The following is a 20,414-nucleotide window of genomic DNA, read 5'->3' on the forward strand; positions in this document are numbered from 1 at the left end:
TTATCGTCTCTGAATATGAAATTAAACAATCAAATGGGGATAATGGATGAATGCCACAAAAATGTCAATTTTCACCCACATATTCTCATCACTGTAATGTATCCAAATCAGAGCTGTCAAAATCGATTAATCGCAATTAATAGCATCTAACATAAAAGTTTTTGTTTACATAATATGCGTGTGTAATGTATATGTGTGTGTATATATACCAAGCGCCAACCTTCCGGTCTCTCTCTTGAATCCAACACGGAAGTGACTTCAAATGCAATTCATCGATTAATTATATTATGATGCATTTATATTAAGCCTTAAAGTTCTGCATAATTAAGGGCGTGGTCACTTGAGTGACAGGTGGATTGGCGCTGATGTCTCTACTAGCTGTTTGTCTGCTGTCTGTTAGCTGTCACGTCACCTCAGCTAATCCCATCTCTTTGCCCATTTTCGGTCATCTGGGAGTGACTTGCGGTGTTGCGCTGCCAAGATGGCGACGGCTCCGCCCACTTTGGGCTTCAAAAATGCTCTTCAGAAACACAACGGGTGACGTCAAGGACACTACGTTCATATTTTTTTTTACAGTCTATGATATATACACACACACACACACACACACACACACGTATTATGTAAATTTTTATGTTAGATGTGATTAATCGATTTGACTGCACTAATCCAAATATTTGAGTCTGTATTTTCTAAAATGGTGTTTTTAATGAGAGTAGTCATGTTTATGTTTATTACAGTAAAGCAGTGGTTCTCAAATGTTTTCTTTTCATGTTTTCCTTTTAAACTCGAAAAGTCCACATGACTAATGTGTTCAAATTAAAGTCTTCTGAAATCATGCAATAGCTTTGTTTGTCCAACATTTAAGTCCTTATTTACTGAAATTTATATACTTTTCCATTTAAAATCAGGTGGATTGATAGTGCTATACATGAGAATGTCTTTACATAAATATGTGCAAGGAGACACCATAAGGAGAATTTTCCCATTACAGTAATAAGGAAGAATTTTTCAAGACATGTAAATTCCCATTCAAAGAAATTGAATTTGGGACGATGGAACCAAAAATACTAATTTCTAGCCAGGCAAGCCAGACCCACATCAAGATGTTGGGTCTGGGAACTCACCATTGGCAGGGCTCAATCCGAGGGGCGGAATAAACGGTTGTCTTTCAGATTCCCTCTGCACGCAATAGGATATCGCTACAACCAACCAGAGCGTTTTCCCACCAGCGGAGCTAGTTGATAGATTAAACTTTTGCCGTATCTGGTCGGCAAAACTACGAACACATCTTTTTTAAGAATGACTTCAGTGCCGTTCTTTGATCTTTTCTCAAAGAAAAGCTTAACTCCAAGTCTTCCAGAGTCGCGGTCAAAGCCGATTCGTAAGACTGCTGTTCGCCAGCAGCAGCAGCAATTCTTTGTTTTCAAGTAGCAGGGAATTCACGCGGAACCGTCGCAACTCTGCCGTCATTATGTTAAGCCCGCCCGCCGACTCTATACATGATGTGATTGGCCTGACTAGAGTTTGGTTTTTCCAGCTCGAAATCCAACGGAGAGTTGTTAGACCACCCTGGCTGCAAAATAAAATTTGCTGCCACTAGGGTGCGTCTAGATTTCTAGGCTAACTCATTCCTACAGCACTCTATGACTCAAACAGATTGTCCAAACACTGCCCCAGTCTGCTATTGGTTGGATGAACATATAGTCCCGCCCCAAACTCATGCCATTGGTTGAGTCTGTGTTGAATTGTCAGGCTGGTTTTTATAATCAAACAAACAGAGCAACTTTTCAGGGAAATTAACCTACAAATAGGTTACTTAAAGTAGTATTTTAATCTCATTGCTGTCTCTAAGGAAAAATTTAGATTGTAAAGAGATTGCATTTGTAATATTTATTTTCAATGAGTATAAATGCTTCCAAAAGAGAGCAAGAGAAAGAGGGAAAATTGTTTCTGAGAGATCAAAATGACTTATATCATGAGGTGTCTGGACTTCATGACTCACTTTTTGGAGTTTCTTTCTGTGAGAAACTGTGAAATGACTATATAGATGTGTGTGTGCGTGTCTGCATGTGTGCCTGCGAGTATGTGATCAGCTCCAGTTGCATTGTGGGATGGTGTGGCATTAGGACTCGGAGCCGAAGTGAAGGTCACACATTTTACATTAACAGTCATCACCAAACGCTACTGATGCAAGAGAGTGTGTGTCTTTGTGTGGGTGAGTGAAAACGTCCAACTGAGTGGTGTGTGTGGGAGTGAAAGATGAGAGAAGGTAAAGTGAGAGAGAGAGAGAGAGGGTCATTGTACAACATTTCCTCGCTTTACCCAGCTGCCTCTTAAAAGCACACAGCTTTATGAGACAGTCTAGCTTGGCTCATATTTGTTGAGTTATTTAAGACTTGTATCCACAACGTACTCTGTGCAGGTACTTGAACCCAGGACGTATCAACTATTATTAGGGGTGGGCGATATACCGGTTGACACGATTAAGCGGTAGAAATGTGTCAACCGGTAGAGATTTTGGACCATCGCCTCTATCGTAATAATGCTGACGTGATGTTGCTGTGCTATGCGGTCATGAAAGCTGATAATTTGCATGCGTTTTTAAGTATTGCGATATAATAAACACATGATTTTAAACCGCTAAAGCACAGTAAGCAGCGAAAGACAACTCATTTCAGTATATGTGTGTGTGCTCTCTGACGCCATTAAATTTCGGGTGTGCATTATTTTTCTAATAATTCAATGGCCCGGAGTCAATACGCTCTCTGCATGAACGCTGCTGACGTATTTCCGGTTGAATCTCAGCCAGCGTCTTTACTTCCGCATAGCGCTTTCTATAGCGAAGTGTACAACCGGCAAAACTTTCATAAAATGTATTTTCTCAGAAACGGAGACAACAATTTTAGAAACCGATTCGCTAGTCGGATTTCGCATGATATGAGAGAATACTTACCCTCAAAGTTGTCGATGTATCACAAAATAAATAATTTAAAGTCCTTCTCTTTCTTCCTCTTAGGTGTGACAGATAACTGCCTCACAATATTGTTAACATCATTCACGTTAACCGCTGGAAGTTCTTGTAAACAGCGAGTGTAATTTACCATTATCTCCACCGAATGCAAAAACGGCTTTCGACGCAGCACCGGATATAACTGGGCGGGCTGAGACAAAACGCAGAAGCGATCGTGCATAGAGCCTATTATTCTGCTTATAGCCTACTACGGTTACCACACTTTAACACTTTCTTCAGATGATACATTTCAAGGCGTTTTTCAGGTTTTTGTCCTTAAAACGCTATTGTTTGTGGGACTAATTTCTTGCGCATCTCATCCCAAGCCTCCGTTGCTAATTCCAAAACGTCATTTAGAGCGCAACTGAGACTTGAGCCACTGATAACAGACTAATGCAGTTATTAATGCAGTTATTAGAGAGAGAGAGAGAGACAGAGAGAGATTAAGCATGTGTGAATTACCTCAGTCTGTGCGTCTCTCAACAGTTCGGCAGCAGTAATAGTGAAACTACGTTTATCTGCACCTCACTAGTGAGAAACGTCATGTAGCTTTTAAGTTGCTAAACTATTTTACTGATAAAATTGTCAGAGCAGCACTGACAACAACTGTGTGTGTCCGTACTGTCTGTGTGAGAGAGAGCGCGTGAGAAAAGATATGTGCTTTTCCATAATAACTAATGAATGCATAATATGTAAAACGTAATTTTGTGGCAAAAAAAACTTGGAAATAATTTAACGTTACTATCCTATTGTTTATATTGTTATATTTATTTACTCGGTCAGTGTCTTTGTGGGTTTTAGTTCTGTAGGCTGTAAAGAAAAATCATTTGGCATAGTGATATGGAACTGTAATGCGGTCAAGACCTGCCTGGAACTACTTTAGCCGTGGGCTTCCCTAAAGAAATTATAGCACACCTTAGAACGTTCATCAACCAATCAGAATCAAGCATTCAACTGCCACATAGTTTAATTCAATTTTACATCTTACTGAAATTGTTGTTCTACACAAATAATTTGTCAAGATTTTTCACTAGTACATATTTAGACTGCACTGCATGTACAACAGGATTGCATGCTTGCAATGCGCTGTCCATGCATTGGCATCTGTGTTTGCACACTTGTGGAAAAGAGTATGTTTCTGGTGTAACCTGTGACTGTCCCTTGTCATCTGTACTAGAGGAAGCTGCTTGCTGTGGGTCTCTGACTCATGAATACAGATGGCTGGCATTAAAAACTGCAGAAAGGTCTTGTAAATATTGCTGTAACGCATCTTAATTGTACAATAGAGTCAACAGCACAGATTCCTCATCAATCTTTTAATAAAGGAAGAGTGACAGTGCTACTGTGCATTATACAAAGACACACACGCACACACGCGCACACACACACACACACACACACACACACACACACACACACACACACACACACACACACACACACACACACACACACACAAATGGAATGGAAAAAACTACAGACAGTATTTGAGACGCCCATCTGCTGTTCTATGAACAAGATGACTCAAGACTCCCCTGTTAGTTAGTGCAGTAATCAATCCCTGTTTTTGCTTGACTTCAGAATACAGAATACCACAGAATACTACATTCTGGTTTACTGAACATAATTTTAATGATTGCAGCTGAAATGGCCAAACTGGTTAGCGAGTAATATTTGCTAACCAATAGGTTACTATGTTTTTGTGATCTTTGACATTTATCTGTTTCAATTTGACCTTGTGCCTTGATGCTTTACCTCATCCCTGCTCGTTCCCCTAGCGCTGTGATCTGTCTGTCTGACAGATGGGCTGATGACCCAGCAGTCTTTTTTCTCATCTACTTCTCCGTCCCTTGTTTCTTCACCTCATTGTGCCCATTAGACTCCAGTGGAGAGAGAGATTGGCCTGAGCATATGCTACACACACACACACGCACGCACGCACGCACGCACGCACACACACACACACACACACACACACACACACACACACACACACACACACACACACACACACACATAGACAGAATGGCCCTAATTTTAACCTGCACCAGCTGCTCACCTCCTCAACTCCTTTGTAATGCAGCTTAGACAGATGTGTGTGTGTGTGAGTGTGTGTGTGTACACAGGCGATATGGACAAGATGTTGTGATATAATCATGATTAAGTCACAGAAAGGCCATAACTGAATCCAAAATTGTGTACTATAAGTGTTTGAACTACATTGCTACATTTGATTGAAGAAAGGGGCTTATATTAGTCTTATTGTTCAGTCTTTTCTTTTGAAAAGGGTTTAGAATCAAATAATATGTTATTATTACACACTCCACGACCCACTCAAAGCGGTCTTACACACACACACACACACACACACACACACACACACACACACACACACACACACACACACACACACACACACACACACTGTTAGGTTATTTCACAGGTTTTATCGTATTGCCGTTGCTCTCTTACACGTGTTTAAACCTTATTCTAACCTTTGCCTGAGAGAATCTCTGACACTTCAAATAGTTCCTTGGCAAGATCTGTCAGACATGAAGGTAGTGACCTGAACTGAACATTTCTGGTGATGTCGAAAACCTTATTGAACTATAGGTTAGACATGAAGTGTGTAATCACACACAGTTTCTGGAGCGTTGTCAGTGTGCTGTGGTATGATGGGACGCACAAAGAGAATGCCAGTCATGTGCCCTGATGCAGCCCATCTTTGTTTCTTCCTCTTTTCCTCTCTCTCTCTCCATCCTTCGCTCCATGTCTTGCCCCTGTCAGTCTGTACAGGAGATCTGAGGTGCCAGTTTTACTATTCTGTTCATTACTTCTCTCCCTCGCTGCGTGTGTTTCTGTATCTCCTGTTCTGTCTCTTTGTCTCTGTTTCTCTGTCTTTAGAGACATCCAGACCACAGACCAGCTTCCACACTTTTTGATTGACAAGCTTGTGTTTTTCAGTAAGAGACACACTCTGAGGTTCTGCCGTCTGGGTGACACATTATGGCTGAATTTTGTCAGAGGTGCTTCATGGTTGTCATCTGTTAAAGTCGACATGCAACCACATTCACAAACCATTTTACTTCCTCACTGTGATGAATTCAGAATGAAACAAAACATTCAACTAGAAAAAAATAGTGTGACTAAAAGATGCGACTTAATTGAATCCCAGTATGTAATTTAATTCAGTGTTGAAATAAATTATCCTACAGTCTTAGAAGAAAAGATTCTATAGAACCTTAATGCGTTCTGTCAGGCGCTTCATTTATAGAACATTTTAGGGATAATTTTATTGATTTCGTTTAATTAATTAATTTAGTCTGAATACATTTTTTATTTTAATTCAATTTTATGAATTAAACTTCATTTTAAAGAACTCTTTATGCCAAAAAGGTTCTATATAAGGAGAAATGTCTTAAATGTTTGCATAAGTAATAAAGTATGTTTATGAGCTAAACGTACTATCATTAAAGACACTTCTCCTTATATAGAGCCTTTTTGGCATAAAGGGTTCTTTAAAGGAACACGCCGACTTTTTGGGACTTTAGCTTATTCACCGTATCCCCCAGAGTTAGATAAGTCCATACATACCCTTCTCATCTCTGTGCGTGCCATAACTCTGTCTGACGCACCCACTGCTAGCCCAGCTTAGCACAAAGACTGGAGGTAAACGGCTCCAGCTAGCATACTGCTCCCAATAAGTGACAAAATAACGCCAACATTTTCCACATGAGACACAGCCATCTTCTAACCGTATACATACTGGGAACTATATTCTCAGAAGACGAAGCACTGCTACTTCTGCGGAGTGATTTACTCCAACTCTGAGCGAACTCTCTGCTCCTCACCACGGGGCTTCTCAGATCACTCCGCCCAAGTAGCAGTGCTTCGCCTTCTGAGAATATAGTTTCCAGTATGTATACGGTTAGAAGATGTCTGTGTCTCATGTGACCTTGTTATTTGTACACACTGGGTGCGTCAGACGGCACGCACGGAGATGAGAAGGGTATGTATGGACTTATTTAGCTCTGGGGGATACAGTGAAGAAGCTAAAGTCCCAAAAAGTCGGCGTGTTCCTTTAAAATTAAGTCAAGAACCCTAGGGTTCTATATAGAACCTCAATTAACCTTTTTTTTCCTAATAGTGTAACCTGGTTTAATATGCAGAAACAACTTTAATTAAGCTTTTCATATTTTAATTTCCCAGGAAATGAGGCACAACCAATGGTGTGAGTTTGGAACGGGCTATTGACCAGTCACTGTGTTTACAATAACGTTTGGCGACGCAAATAACATACTTCAGCTTAAATATCATTGGCCTTTGAGTTATTTTTTTTTTTTATATGCACACAAAATGCAATTTATTGTAAAGTTAGCTGATTGATGGGAACATGCCTTTAAAATGCGTTTCTCTCTATTTTCTCTTTGTGTCTGTTTTCGTCCATCCTCTTTTGGCTGCACTCAACATGCTGTTTGATCAGGCTTGTTCTGATCCACTCACCCTCAGACTGACTCAACACAGGCTGTTTGAAATCTGCCAATATGGGCCGCCCTGATTACATGTGTTTGTGCTTCTGGCTGTGGGAGATTTGGAGGTGTTTGTGTGAAATGATGTTTGTAGTCATTGTTGCGATAATGTTTGTGTACCTGCAGGTGTTGGTGTTTGTGAGTATGCCAGTTAAAAGCAATTTACTTTTGGCAATGTGACCAGGTGTGTTGCAAATGTGAGATATCGGAAAAAACACCTAGGTTACATTTCACCCTAAAAATCAAAAGGAATATATATTGTGTGTGTATATATACAGTACTGTGCAAAAGTCTTAGGCATGTTAATACCCCCCCCCCCCCCCCCCAAAAAAAAAACACATGCCTAAGACTTTTGCACAGTATATATATATATATATATATATATATATATATATATATATATATACACACACACACAATTTAATAACAATAATAATGATGATATTAATAATAATATATTTAATTTAAAAAATAAAAATGTATAATGTTACATTTTATGTTAAATATTTTTTTAAAAGCAGTATAAGAGAAAAGCAATAGGCCTACATCAGTTATACTTTTATGTCTTAATGAAATTTGAATAATTATATATAAATATATTATATATAACCCTAATGGTCCCAAAATGTGCTTAATCTTATTTATGCAAATATTTTTGTAATATAAAATATTTAAAATATAATTTATTTCTTTTGATGTTTAAGTGAAATATGACACAGGCTTTCTCAACCGGTTCCATGAAATTCACTGCATTTTTTAAGTGATTGGGCAGATGTGATTTACATGTTATATGTATGTATGTATATATACAGTGAGGAAAATAATTATTTGAACACCCTGCTATTTTGCAAGTTCTCCCACTTAGAAATCATGGAGGGGTCTGAAATTGTCATCGTAGGTGCATGTCCACTGTGAGAGACATAATCTAAAAAAAAAAAATCCAGAAATCACAATGTATGTTTGTTTTAACTATTTATTTGTATGATACAGCTGCAAATAAGTATTTGAACACCTGAGAAAATCAATGTTAATATTTGGTACAGTAGCCTTTGTTTGCAATTACAGAGGTCAAACGTTTCCTGTAGTTTTTCACCAGGTTTGCACACACTGCAGGAGGGATTTTGGCCCACTCCTCCACACAGATCTTCTCTAGATCAGTCAGGTTTCTGGGCTGTCGCTGAGAAACACGGAGTTTGAGCTCCCTCCAAAGATTCTCTATTGGGTTTAGGTCTGGAGACTGGCTAGGCCACGCCAGAACCTTGATGTGCTTCTTACAGAGCCACTCCTTGGTTATCCTGGCTGTGTGCTTCGGGTCATTGTCATGTTGGAAGACCCAGCCTCGACCCATCTTCAATTCTCTAACTGAGGGAAGGAGGTTGTTCCCCAAAATCTCGCAATACATGGCCCCGGTCATCCTCTCCTTAATACAGTGCAGTCGCCCTGTCCCATGTGCAGAAAAACACCCCCAAAGCATGATGCTACCACCCCCATGCTTCACAGTAGGGATGGTGTTCTTGGGATGGTACTCATCATTCTTCTTCCTCCAAACACGTTTAGTGGAATTATGACCAAAACGTTCTATTTTGGTCTCATCTGACCACATGACTTTCTCCCATGACTCCTCTGGATCATCCAAATGGTCATTGGCAAACTTAAGACGGGCCTTGACATGTGCTGGTTTAAGCAGGGGAACCTTCCGTGCCATGCATGATTTCAAACCATGACGTCTTAGTGTATTACCAACAGTAACTTTGGAAACGGTGGTCCCAGCTCTTTTCAGGTCATTGACCAGCTCCTTCCGTGTAGTTCTGGGCTGATTTCTCACCTTTCTTAGGATCATTGAGACCCCACGAGGTGAGATCTTTCATGGACCCCCAGTCCGAGGGAGATTGACAGTCATGTTTAGCTTCTTCCATTTTCTAATGATTGCTCCAACAGTGGACCTTTTTTCACCAAGCTGCTTGGCAATTTCCCCGTAGCCCTTTCCAGCCTTGTGGAGGTGTACAATTTTGTCTCTAGTGTCTTTGGACAGCTCTTTGGTCTTGGCCATGTTAGTAGTTGGATTCTTACTGATTGTATGGGGTGGACAGGTGTCTTTATGCAGCTAACGACCTCAAACAGGTGCATCTAATTTAGGATAATAAATGGAGTGGAGGTGGACATTTTAAAGGCAGACTAACAGGTCTTTGAGGGTCAGAATTCTAGCTGATAGACAGGTGTTCAAATACTTATTTGCAGCTGTATCATACAAATAAATAGTTAAAAAAATCATACATTGTGATTTCTGGATTTTTTTATTTTAGATTATGTCTCTCACAGTGGACATGCACCTACGATGACAATTTCAGACCCCTCCATGATTTCCAAGTGGGAGAACTTGCAAAATAGCAAGGTGTTCAAATACTTATTTTCCTCACTGTATATATATATATATATATATATATATATATATATATATATATATATATATATATATATATATATATATTATTTTTTTTTTTTTTTTTTTTTTTTTTCTTACATATAACATATGCTATCGTTTTCTCAGCATTTCTCTGTTATCTGGGTGCTGATGGAAGGCTGAAAGAAGGATGGGGAATTCCATTAATTCCAGGGTTACGTTCGCTCTTCCTCTCCACAGTGGTCCTTTAATCAGTTTCTGTCACTGCCACTAAAACTGTCACTGTAGCGATCCTGCAAATTTACTTTAGCTCGCATCCTCCCCGTCGCCTTTCTCTCGCCCCTCAGAGGCCCTCACTCGCTCCGACAGGGGCCAAAAGAATCCTCTCAGCACTGCATGTGCCTGTTCCCTCTCATACGGCGCTAATGGATAAAACAGCCCTCTCAGAACAGAGACAAATGGCTTTAATACACACAAACGAGGCTTGACATCTCATTAAAGTCCGCATGACTCAAAATCGACCCTATTTGCTTTCTTAATACACATTCCTGGTCTTATTGTGAGCGATTAATCAGTGCACGTTATTGTGAATAAAAAAATGTTTGTCTTCATACTCTTTTATCAAAATGTACTGTAATAACTTGCTGCACCACCGAAGGGGCTTTTCCTCTTCAGCTGATGATACAAATCCCTCTTATTTCTCAACCCCTCCAGCCACCAGCTCCATATGTGTTCATGTGGTATAAATAAATCAAATTAGAATTCAATTTTAAACAATTTTAGTTATAATTAACTGCATATATCAATTTTATTTCCATATGATAAATTCAAATAATATAATAATTTTTGTTTACTCACTTGCCTTACGTTTCACCATTCCTTTTTCACACAGTGTTAATAATCGAGAACTTTCCTGGTTCTTTATGTTGACTTTTCTTTGTGTTTTAAGTGTAGCTCAGACAGCTGAGAAACAGCCAGCCCAGTTATTAAACCTATGCCTGAGGTGAGAAAAAGGTTTTCTGAAGCCTTTTAAGAAAAATCACAGTTATCAGCACATGTTCTGCCGGTCAATGAATTCCGTCTGGTCTTGTGTTGACAAAGTAGGGTTTGGGAATTAAAGCTTTGTTGTTTAAAGCCAAACATGGTGGGAAATTAATCGTTCGATGAAAAGTGTTGACACAAGACGCTGTCCCCTTCTAACTCTATTGGACCACAAGCCTCAGTTCAGTGTCTTTGACCATTGCATCACCCGTCTGATTTTAAAGACACACTATTGGTACGATCACTTGGTGCCTGTGAAATGTGTTATTTGATTGTACACTGTATAAAATGATTTTTCTAAGTTGTAAATAAAACAAAGGTAATTAGATTACATTTTACAAGACAATCCTATTTCAGTCTTTCGACTTCAAAATGTCATGTTTAATTTAATGTTGCTTTTTGCAGCAACAATCATTAAGCTGAACGGGATAGTTTAGAACAGGGCTGTCAAACTCATTTTAGGTTGAGGGCCGGATGGGAAAAAATGTAACCTTGTGCTTAAATTACCTTTTTTAAACTGTAGTGCGCTGACGGTTAAATTAATAATAACCAGACAAACTACGAATTAATTTGCAAGAAAACTACAAAAACACACTTCTCTGTGAAAACTGCATTTTTACAGTGAAAAGGCTTTCTTACATTTTTAAAATAATGTTTTATTTAATATTTTTTATTAGGAATGCCCCGATTGTGATTTTTCATGGCTGATTTTTTTACAAGCATTTTGGTCGATCCCGAAAACGGTTGGCGTTTTTATTTTCTTTGTTTAAGCAAATTTATTTGTTGTTTATTTGCTCTACAACAGGCCAAACTGGCCTTAAACAGACAAATATCTGTAGCCATTTGGAATAAATGGCAACCACTACATTATAATCATGATGCAAACAAAGATGCTACACACATGTAGCATGAGCAGTTATTTTATATTTTAATTACATTGTATAACTTCAAGATTCAAAGCTAAAACAGAATGGTCTGACTTTTGTTTTGTGAAATTGTGCTATAATTATGCTAGAAGACACACCTGCACAAAACAAAAAATTGCATGGACTGAATGAAAATGCAAATTCACTCTCTGACAGTAGGTGGCGCTTATGAAACAGCAGCGGTTTCTTTGGATACCGCCAGAGCCCGTCTATGGAGAGCCTTGGCACTTCCTATTAAGTCCTATTGTACCGAATTGTGGTTGTAGTTCCACCAGAGTTCCACTGGGGGCGATCGCCCATGAGTGCAAAATGAATGGGAGTCTATGGGGCTAGACGGCTAAATTTGTCTCTTTCACCCGATTGCCGTTAAGAAATCTCAGATTTGATTGTAGGTTTTGCAAGTTCAACATGGATTATAGGTCGAAAGTTGAATGAACGAGTACTTATGTCCTTTCGATTTCTTACAGGTTGAGTTGTTGTTGCCCATAACACGCTAGCATTCTGCTAATGAACGCTGATTGGTCAGTGAAGGACTGATTACGACCAGAGATACCGATTGATGGCATTGTGGCATCCGAAGCGGGACCAGAAACAAACAAAACAAAAACTCTTCTAGCACGTGTATTTACCTGTGTCAGCTGTGTTGTCGATGCTTCGAGAGAAAAGAAAGTGTAGAGCGCGAAAGCACCAAAGTCACTGAAGGATTGCCGTAAAGCAGTATCTCTGTTCGTACGATGTGTATGACGTCATTGACATTTTAAAAGACTTTTTAAAGCAAATAAGTGACTCTTCATAGATCCCTTCATAGATACATTCATATAAACCCTTACCCCCAGTTTTTGCTCTGCTTTGCTCTGTGTTCTATCCATCTATACATCTATCTAGCATTCTAGCGTTCTTTCGTTTTATCTAAGAACGATACATAGATAGTGTCCTTGCCTGTGTTAACGTCCTGTTTACAGGCTTTGTAATATTCCCACACAAATGACATTTTGGGAAATGACTGCAAAGCCGTTTGTGTGCAAGTCCAGAACAGAGATCGACCAAAATAAAACTTTTGTTGTCTATTTTCTATTGTTGTTCAGGTCATCCCCCGGGCCGAGTTGGACACCATCGAGGGCCGTATGTTTGACACCCCTGGTTTAGAAGAATGTTTCGACTGTTTTTGTCCATATAGTGAAAGTCAATTGGACTAAATTAAAATTATTACTAAAATTATTATGATTCTAATTATCTTTCAAACTAAATATCTTTTATACAGGTTTAGAACAGCATGAAGGTGACTAAATGAACTTTAATTATAAAGATTGCAATCAAAATACACTGTCTTCTCTGATCTGAGGGATCACGTCAGTGTGAACGGGCCATGCACACATACAATACAGCCGCTTATAAGCCCTGGCATGCTCACCCCCGGGCAGCACTCAACCCTGCTCTCGCTGCCAGAGATGTTTGTCTGATGAGATGCCGTCTGCCCTAGTGCTCGTTTTTGCCAATAGTCGTGTTTGTCAGAGGGCTGATCTGTATTGAGCCACAGTGAAAGCTATCAGCTCCTCACACAACAAGGAAACACTCAATAAAACACCTTGACACACCTAACACTGTCAGATTAGCCTCTGCTGGCCAGTCTCTCTCTCTCTCTCTCTCTCTCTCTCTCTCTCTCTCTCTCTCTCTCTCTCTCTCTCTCTCTCTCTCTCACTCACTCTCTCTCTCTCAAGGATATTATTTATTCTTACAAAACATGCCGTTAAGCGCCGTGAGGATGAATAATTCTCTCGGGACAGTGGGAGATGCAGGACAAATGAATAAGTGTGTGACTCCGGGATGTGAGTGAAACAGTAGATTTGGTGAAGCTCCTCAGCAGGAGTGTTTCAGCTATGATTTATGTGTAGAGCGCATGCATGAAGAATAGCGAGGCAGAGGAGGAGATGCTCTAGAAAACTTTCAGCACCAGTTGAAGCTGGTCAGAAAGGGTGCAGAAATATTCCCAGAGGACTGTGGGTGCAGGTGGAGCAAACAGCAGCTCATCATCAATTACACCTGCAGTTTTTTACATCTGCCCTAATTTGCTTGGTGTAATCTCCGCTGCGTTTTTCATCCTGTTGTTTGGGGCAGGGGTTTTCATACACTTGATATTCATTTTTATAGTTATATAGCTAAACTATTGCTAAAATTTTAGTAAATATAGCTAAAAAATAATAATATTAAAGGGGTCCTATATGTAAAATAAGTCTCTGATGTCCCCAGAGTGTGTATGTGAAGTTTTAGCTCAAAATACCCCACAGATATTTTTTATAGCATGTTTAAATTGTCACTTTCTGAGGGTGAGTCCCTTTAAATGCAAATGAGCTGCTGCTCCTGGCACAGAGGGAGGTGCTTCAAGAGCTTGTGTGTGTGTGTTAGCTACTCCGATTACCTCACGCAGACAAGCACTAAAATGTCAGAAACTGTTCTGCCTTTTATGTTTAAACTGAAGTCGGACAAAGATGGAGAGACTCAAGAAGAAGTGACAACATGTAGAATGCAACAGGACATTTCTGAATGGTTAGTTGATAAATTTATGTTCTTCTAGTCATTGATTAGCATTGATTCTGTCATGCTAATCTATAAGTCGTGTTCCCGGGGGCAGGGTTTATGTAAATTTTAGGGTTAGTGATGGCATTAACCCGGGAGGAAGCTCGTGTAGTCCCTGCCAGGTGTTTGTTGTAGTCCTTAAAAAACAATTTCTTTAAAAGAAAATATCTTCCTTTGCTTTGAACTTTGAGCGTCATAACTTTGCAGATGTTGTTTATGCTCAAACAGCAACATTACACACTAACTAAAGTAAAAAAGTAAAATCATAATCAACCACCCCTTTAATGCTCAAACTCACAATTTGCAAGACAAGAAATGGTTGGTATACTAGTAAAATGACTATTAAAAAAAAAATACATTAAAACAAGTATTTCAAGTGGATCAACATTTTTAAAACGGCTTCTTACAAGATGTCTGTACATAATTCCCTTTAAGACCACGTCCAGTTTTATTATCTAAAACCCTGTGATTTCATTTTCATGTCTGCTATAGTTTTTGCTCTTGCTTATGTCACCCTCTCTCTGTATTGTTACTCTCTGTATGTGTGGAGGTTTGGATGGCTGTGTTCATTTATTTGTGTGTGTGTGTGTGTGTGTGTGTGTTTCATATTGATTTGTTTTTATATTCCATCTCTCTATGCCGCTCTCCATTTGTTTTGTTTCTTTCCACCCCCCTCCGGCGTGTTCCCCTCTGCTGGCTTGAGACTAGTTTGATAACTCACAGAGAGAACCTTGTTTGCTTCAGATTTAGATGGATGGTTGTATGGGCGAACGGATGGATGGATGGACAGAGCTGAGAGGAGAAAAAGGCAGAAAGAGGGAGATGTTTGAAAAGTTGCTTGTTGTTGGGTGACAGCATGGCCACACAATTCACCAGTGTGCACTGTGGGTTACCACATTTACCTGGTAGAGGTGGAACGCTTCGCCAACCACCACATTTTGTTTTATGCAGCTCATCTCTGAACATTTATATTTCATAGAGATTCTTTCTTAGGTAGGTTCTATCTTTCTACTGTTCTATCTATCTAAGAATGATACACAAATAGATAGCATCTATCTATCTATCTATCTATCTATCTATCTATCTATCTATCTATCTATCTATCTATCTATCTATCTATCTATCTATCTATCTATCTATCTATCTATCTATCTATCTATCTATCTATCTATCTATCGTTCAATCGTTCTCTTTGTCTGTAATGCCTATAAACATATACATTTTTCAAACTTTTAACCTAGAAACAAGGCTAGATAGATGTGATATTGATAAAAACATAAAAGCTGTAGATAGTGTTGTTGATCAGAATCTAAGAAAGAACTCGTCTAGACTAGACTGAGGTTGCTCCGGTTCTCTGTGATATTTATTTCCTCAATAGCTGACCCAGAGCGATTCCTGTTGCCGAGCGACTGCCGCCGAATACTGATGTGAAGATGTGGATTGTCTTCATCCCATGATGCACTGGGTCAGTGTGACATTGATAGATGTTGACCCGGCTGCAGAGTTAAAGAGCTCATCCCTGACGCTGGGCGTTCTTTCCCGCTGAGGAGGAGAGTGTCCAACAATCTGGGTCTTAGACAGACACACACGCACACACACACACACACACCTGCTGAGAGGGCAAGTGGTTTGTGAGGTTCAGTCATCCTCACATTATGTGGTGTACCTGCAGCTGTTAACTCACAGACCTCACGCACACAAACACTCCTCACACTTAACGGATCAATAATAATCACATCATGGAGAAATTCATTGGCTCTGTCTTTGAGAAGACCTCTCTATTGACCATGCTGTTATTTTCTCTTACACACAACCATACAGGCACATTGATATTCACATCACTATTATCTTGCCGCTCAAAAAAGCCTATCTGTATTGTGAGGGTTATTTTGAAATAGCGTGAAGGTTACGTGCTATTTTGGTTTAAGATGATAAATTAATTTAACTAATGAATTTCCATTACATTTACAGCATAATTATCGCAAAATTTGAAGGCAGCATCTCGTTACCCAAAGTTTGTATTTTAAAACAGTATTATTTGTATACTATTGCAGTATTAGTATTAGCTTTTATTTTATTTAATTTTTATTTGAAATATTCAGTTAGTTGCCTGTAGATGACATTTACATTTTTATGTGTGTTCACACTTGTAGTTCGGTTCACTTGGTTCGTTTGGTCTGGACCAAAAAACAAACAAACATTTAGTCCTGGTCCGATTAGCGTTCACATTTTTAACACCGAACCTAAAGGAATAGCGAATGTTCACAACCTGATTGGTCGGCTTTTATGACGTATATTTCGAGACAGAACTTACCGAACATCCAAAACAATGTTCAACACTGGTTCATTTCCAGACCGATTCACTAATGAATCATTCAGCCCAATTTGGGAACTGGTTTGAATAATTCTTTGAAAAGATTCGACTTAAAAGAACGATTTCCTTAGTCAGGTTAGATGCCATTTTAAATTTAACGTGGATGAAAACAAGGCTGTGAGGGATAGACTTATTTACGATGGCACGCACTGTATAAAGGTCATGGATTGCATAATTTTGCAAGTTTTTGCCTACTGAACGTTTTTTCCGGTAAGACGTTTCGTCAGCTGAACAATTGGTAGCTTTAACAGTACAATCCATTGAACGAATTGTAATTCTGTCCCTCACAGGCTCATTTTCATTCCTGTCAAAAATAAAACATGGCGCTACCCTGACTAAGGTCTATTTTTCATCACTATAAGTTGTGAGCAAGCTTTACTCTACACAAGAGTAATATTTAGCTAATGAAATATATTGTAGCAGAGCATAACTATAAAAATGTGCTCATTATAGAAATTTCAATGACTTTTCTAGGCCTGAAAAAACACAATTTTTTAATTCCTTGATATTCCCATGTTGTGTATGACGGTGGAAACGCACAATGTTATCTTTGAGAAATGTAATGCACAGAATTGCTAAGTTAAGAGTGTTTTTTTATTGTATGACAACCGTTGTCTTCTGCTGGTTGTTAGCGGTGTTAGCATGAGCGCAGGCCTCATTGTCCCGCTAATGAGCATCATTAATTTTGGCATGGCGACTGGCCTGTGATGCCCTGACCACACCATTACACTCACAAATAAAAGCTCTGACAATTTCCACACATTTCTAAACACGTCCTGTATTGCCTCGCAGCTCTTCCTGTCCCAGACTCCCTTTTAAATGCTAATAAGGGACTCAGACTCATAATTTACAGTGTGTATGCTGTCGTGGTACATGCGTTCCTCTCCACAATCAAAGCACTCGCTGAGCAGTGTCCGCTGGGCTCGGCTGCCCGCAGTGCTGGCTTGTGTTCCCGAGGGCCCGGAGTTTGAAATCTTTTCAGCGAATGAAGTGAAACCTACCGCATCCAGCTTGCAAACTCTGTTAGGAAAGATGCAAGTGGTTCTTGAGTGCACATCTGACTCATGGAACATTATGATGTCATCTGAAATTTCTCATATTGTTCTGTCTAATTCAGTGCGCTTAGGCCACTTATGCTTTTCTATGAACAAACATATAAGAAGGTCATATCTCATAGCAAGTCATTTTTTCCTCCTTGATGTACATTTATAACATGTACTGATGTCAGAACCTTTACAGTTCAGAATAGGTTATGAGATGTTCTTGCAGTGGTCTGGGTCTGACCTAAAGGAAGCATTTCAGTGTTTTTATTTATTTATTCCTGAGAGGTTGTCACATCCGCCAGCTGGAGTGCCCATGATCGCCACCAGAGGGCACTCCTCCCATCTCCTTTGCTTTCCTGTCATGAACTGCATTTCCCATAACCCATTGCTTTGACTTATGTTTGATTACTTCCACCTGTGTGTCATTATCTTGTTAATGTCTGCCAATTTAAGCCCTGTATTTTCACTCATTCTTTACAAAGTCTCGTAAGTGTCGCACTGCATTTCTGGATCTCCCTCTAGTGTTTTGGTTTTGACTGACTTTGACTTTCAGCCTGATTTCCTTGTTTTCCTGCCCTGCGCTGTTTTTGTTTTTTCTCTGTGGATTATCTGCCCTGTTTTTGACCTATTGCATGTTTTTTTCAAAAATATGATTCTGGATTGCCCAAATAAAGCTGCATTTGGATCGTCAACCTGTGTTTCAGAGCAGTTTTGTTACAAATGTCAGTTAAAGAGCAATTATCATTAGCCCAATATAATTTATATGGTGTGAAAAAAGTATTCACACAATGTTAATAATAGTTATTATTATTATTATTAACAATAATATATTTAATATATATTTTTAAGGCCAATATTATTTTTATTGTTTGAAAAAAGTATATAATAATAATAGTAATAATAATAAAACTGTTTTATATTTGGTCTATCTATTAGAGGTGTAACAATACATCGTGTCACAATATATTGCAATATAAAAATGCATCAATATGTATCGTGGATAGTGACAATATGTAGTCTGTATAATTCACCCAAAATTAAAATTTCTCTGTGAGGAAAAAAGTAGAGATACAGTTTACAGTTTACAGTAAAGAAGTTTACAGAGTTTTAGTGTCAGTACTACATTAAACTACTATATATAATGTTGAATATGATGTATAATTATGCAATGGGGGAATATTTGTGGGTCCTGATAATGCAGAATGTCTTATGTTACCAGTAAAAAGTGGCCTACATTATTTTAAATGTATCTAGTCAATGACAGAGTGCAAGCATATTCGTCTAAAATGATTCTGTATTTTCATCTTTAGAATCATCAATATTTTTATTCTGGTGTCACCATTGTCCTGTGCATTGGGTTACCAGCACCAAGTCCAAGCCTATTCATTTACACCCACAATGTAATATCAAATTTAGCATTTTTATCAACAGTGTATTTTTTGTTAACCTTTTACCATGTCTTGGAGTATCGCAATAATATCGTATCGTGAGTTAAGTATCGTGATAAGTATCAAATCGTGACATGAGGGTATCGTTACACCGCTTCTATTTATTTGTACATTACTCATTTAAATGTATTTAAACAATTGAATGAATATAAGGGAATATTTTTGCTTGCAAATTACGCATGTGCTGTATTTCTTTAAAATAAATGCTATTTGGCTTTATTTAGTGTAGCAATTTTCAATTGTGGCTAAAGTGTCCAAATATATATTTTTGGGGTCACTGTATGTGAGAGAGGATAAATGTATCTTGCTACTCACTTAAAAAATAGTTTAAGTTAGTAGCATCACTAGTTTTAGTTAGTTGGTCTCCAACACAGCATATCAACGTCACTGTGAAAGAAGTTGTAGAATGAAGTGAAAATGTTATAGGATAATCTGACTTTCTCTCCGTCCTTCAGCTCCTGCGAATGCTCAGATTGTGCATTCTGGGCAGGCGTGTGTGGTGAAGGAGGACAACATCAGTGAACGGATCTACACCATCCGAGAGGGGGACACGTTAGTTCTGCAGTGCCTGGTCAAGGGACACCCACGGCCTCAGGTGAACACAAACACACATTCACACCACACACTGCACTCACAGGTACACAGACAGAAACACAAGCATATGGTTCCAAATTAACCTTTTTGCCACAACTTCTCATGGCAAGTGAATTTACTGGACAAATATATTGTTATTAGCCAAGACACTTTTGTCATTTGTGTCACTTTTGTAATTTTGTCCAGTGGGCTTATTTAGTTCTTTAGTTTTTTTTATTAGGGCTTTTATTTAGTAGTATAATGGCAGTGAATGGCCGATTCTGTTTTGAAGTCCACAAGAGTGCATCCATCCATAATAAAAGTGCTCCACACGGCTCTGCGGGGGTTAATAAAGGCCTTCTGAAGCGAAGCGATGCGTTTGTGTAAGAAAATATTCATATTTAACATGCTACAAAGTCAAATTGTAGCTTCCGGCCAAACTTACGCACCTTATGACATCGGAACATACGACTTCAATGACTTTGCACCTTA

At 38.9% G+C, this 20,414-nt stretch overlaps 1 protein-coding gene across 1 annotated transcript in view; it reads left to right on the forward strand.

Annotated features, from left to right (window-relative positions):
- Window positions 1-20,414, forward strand: part of mdga1 (MAM domain containing glycosylphosphatidylinositol anchor 1) — a 203,208-nt gene that overhangs the window by 30,047 nt on the left and 152,747 nt on the right. The window contains exon 3 of the mRNA XM_084093329.1: window positions 19,805-19,944. Coding sequence (XP_083949455.1) covers window positions 19,805-19,944 — 140 coding nt within the window. The remainder of the gene's footprint in view (window positions 1-19,804; window positions 19,945-20,414) is intronic.

The sequence above is a fragment of the Abramis brama genome (assembly GCF_963993115.1).
Source record: "Abramis brama genome assembly, chromosome: 19".
Classification (NCBI taxonomy): Eukaryota; Metazoa; Chordata; class Actinopteri; order Cypriniformes; family Leuciscidae; genus Abramis; species Abramis brama.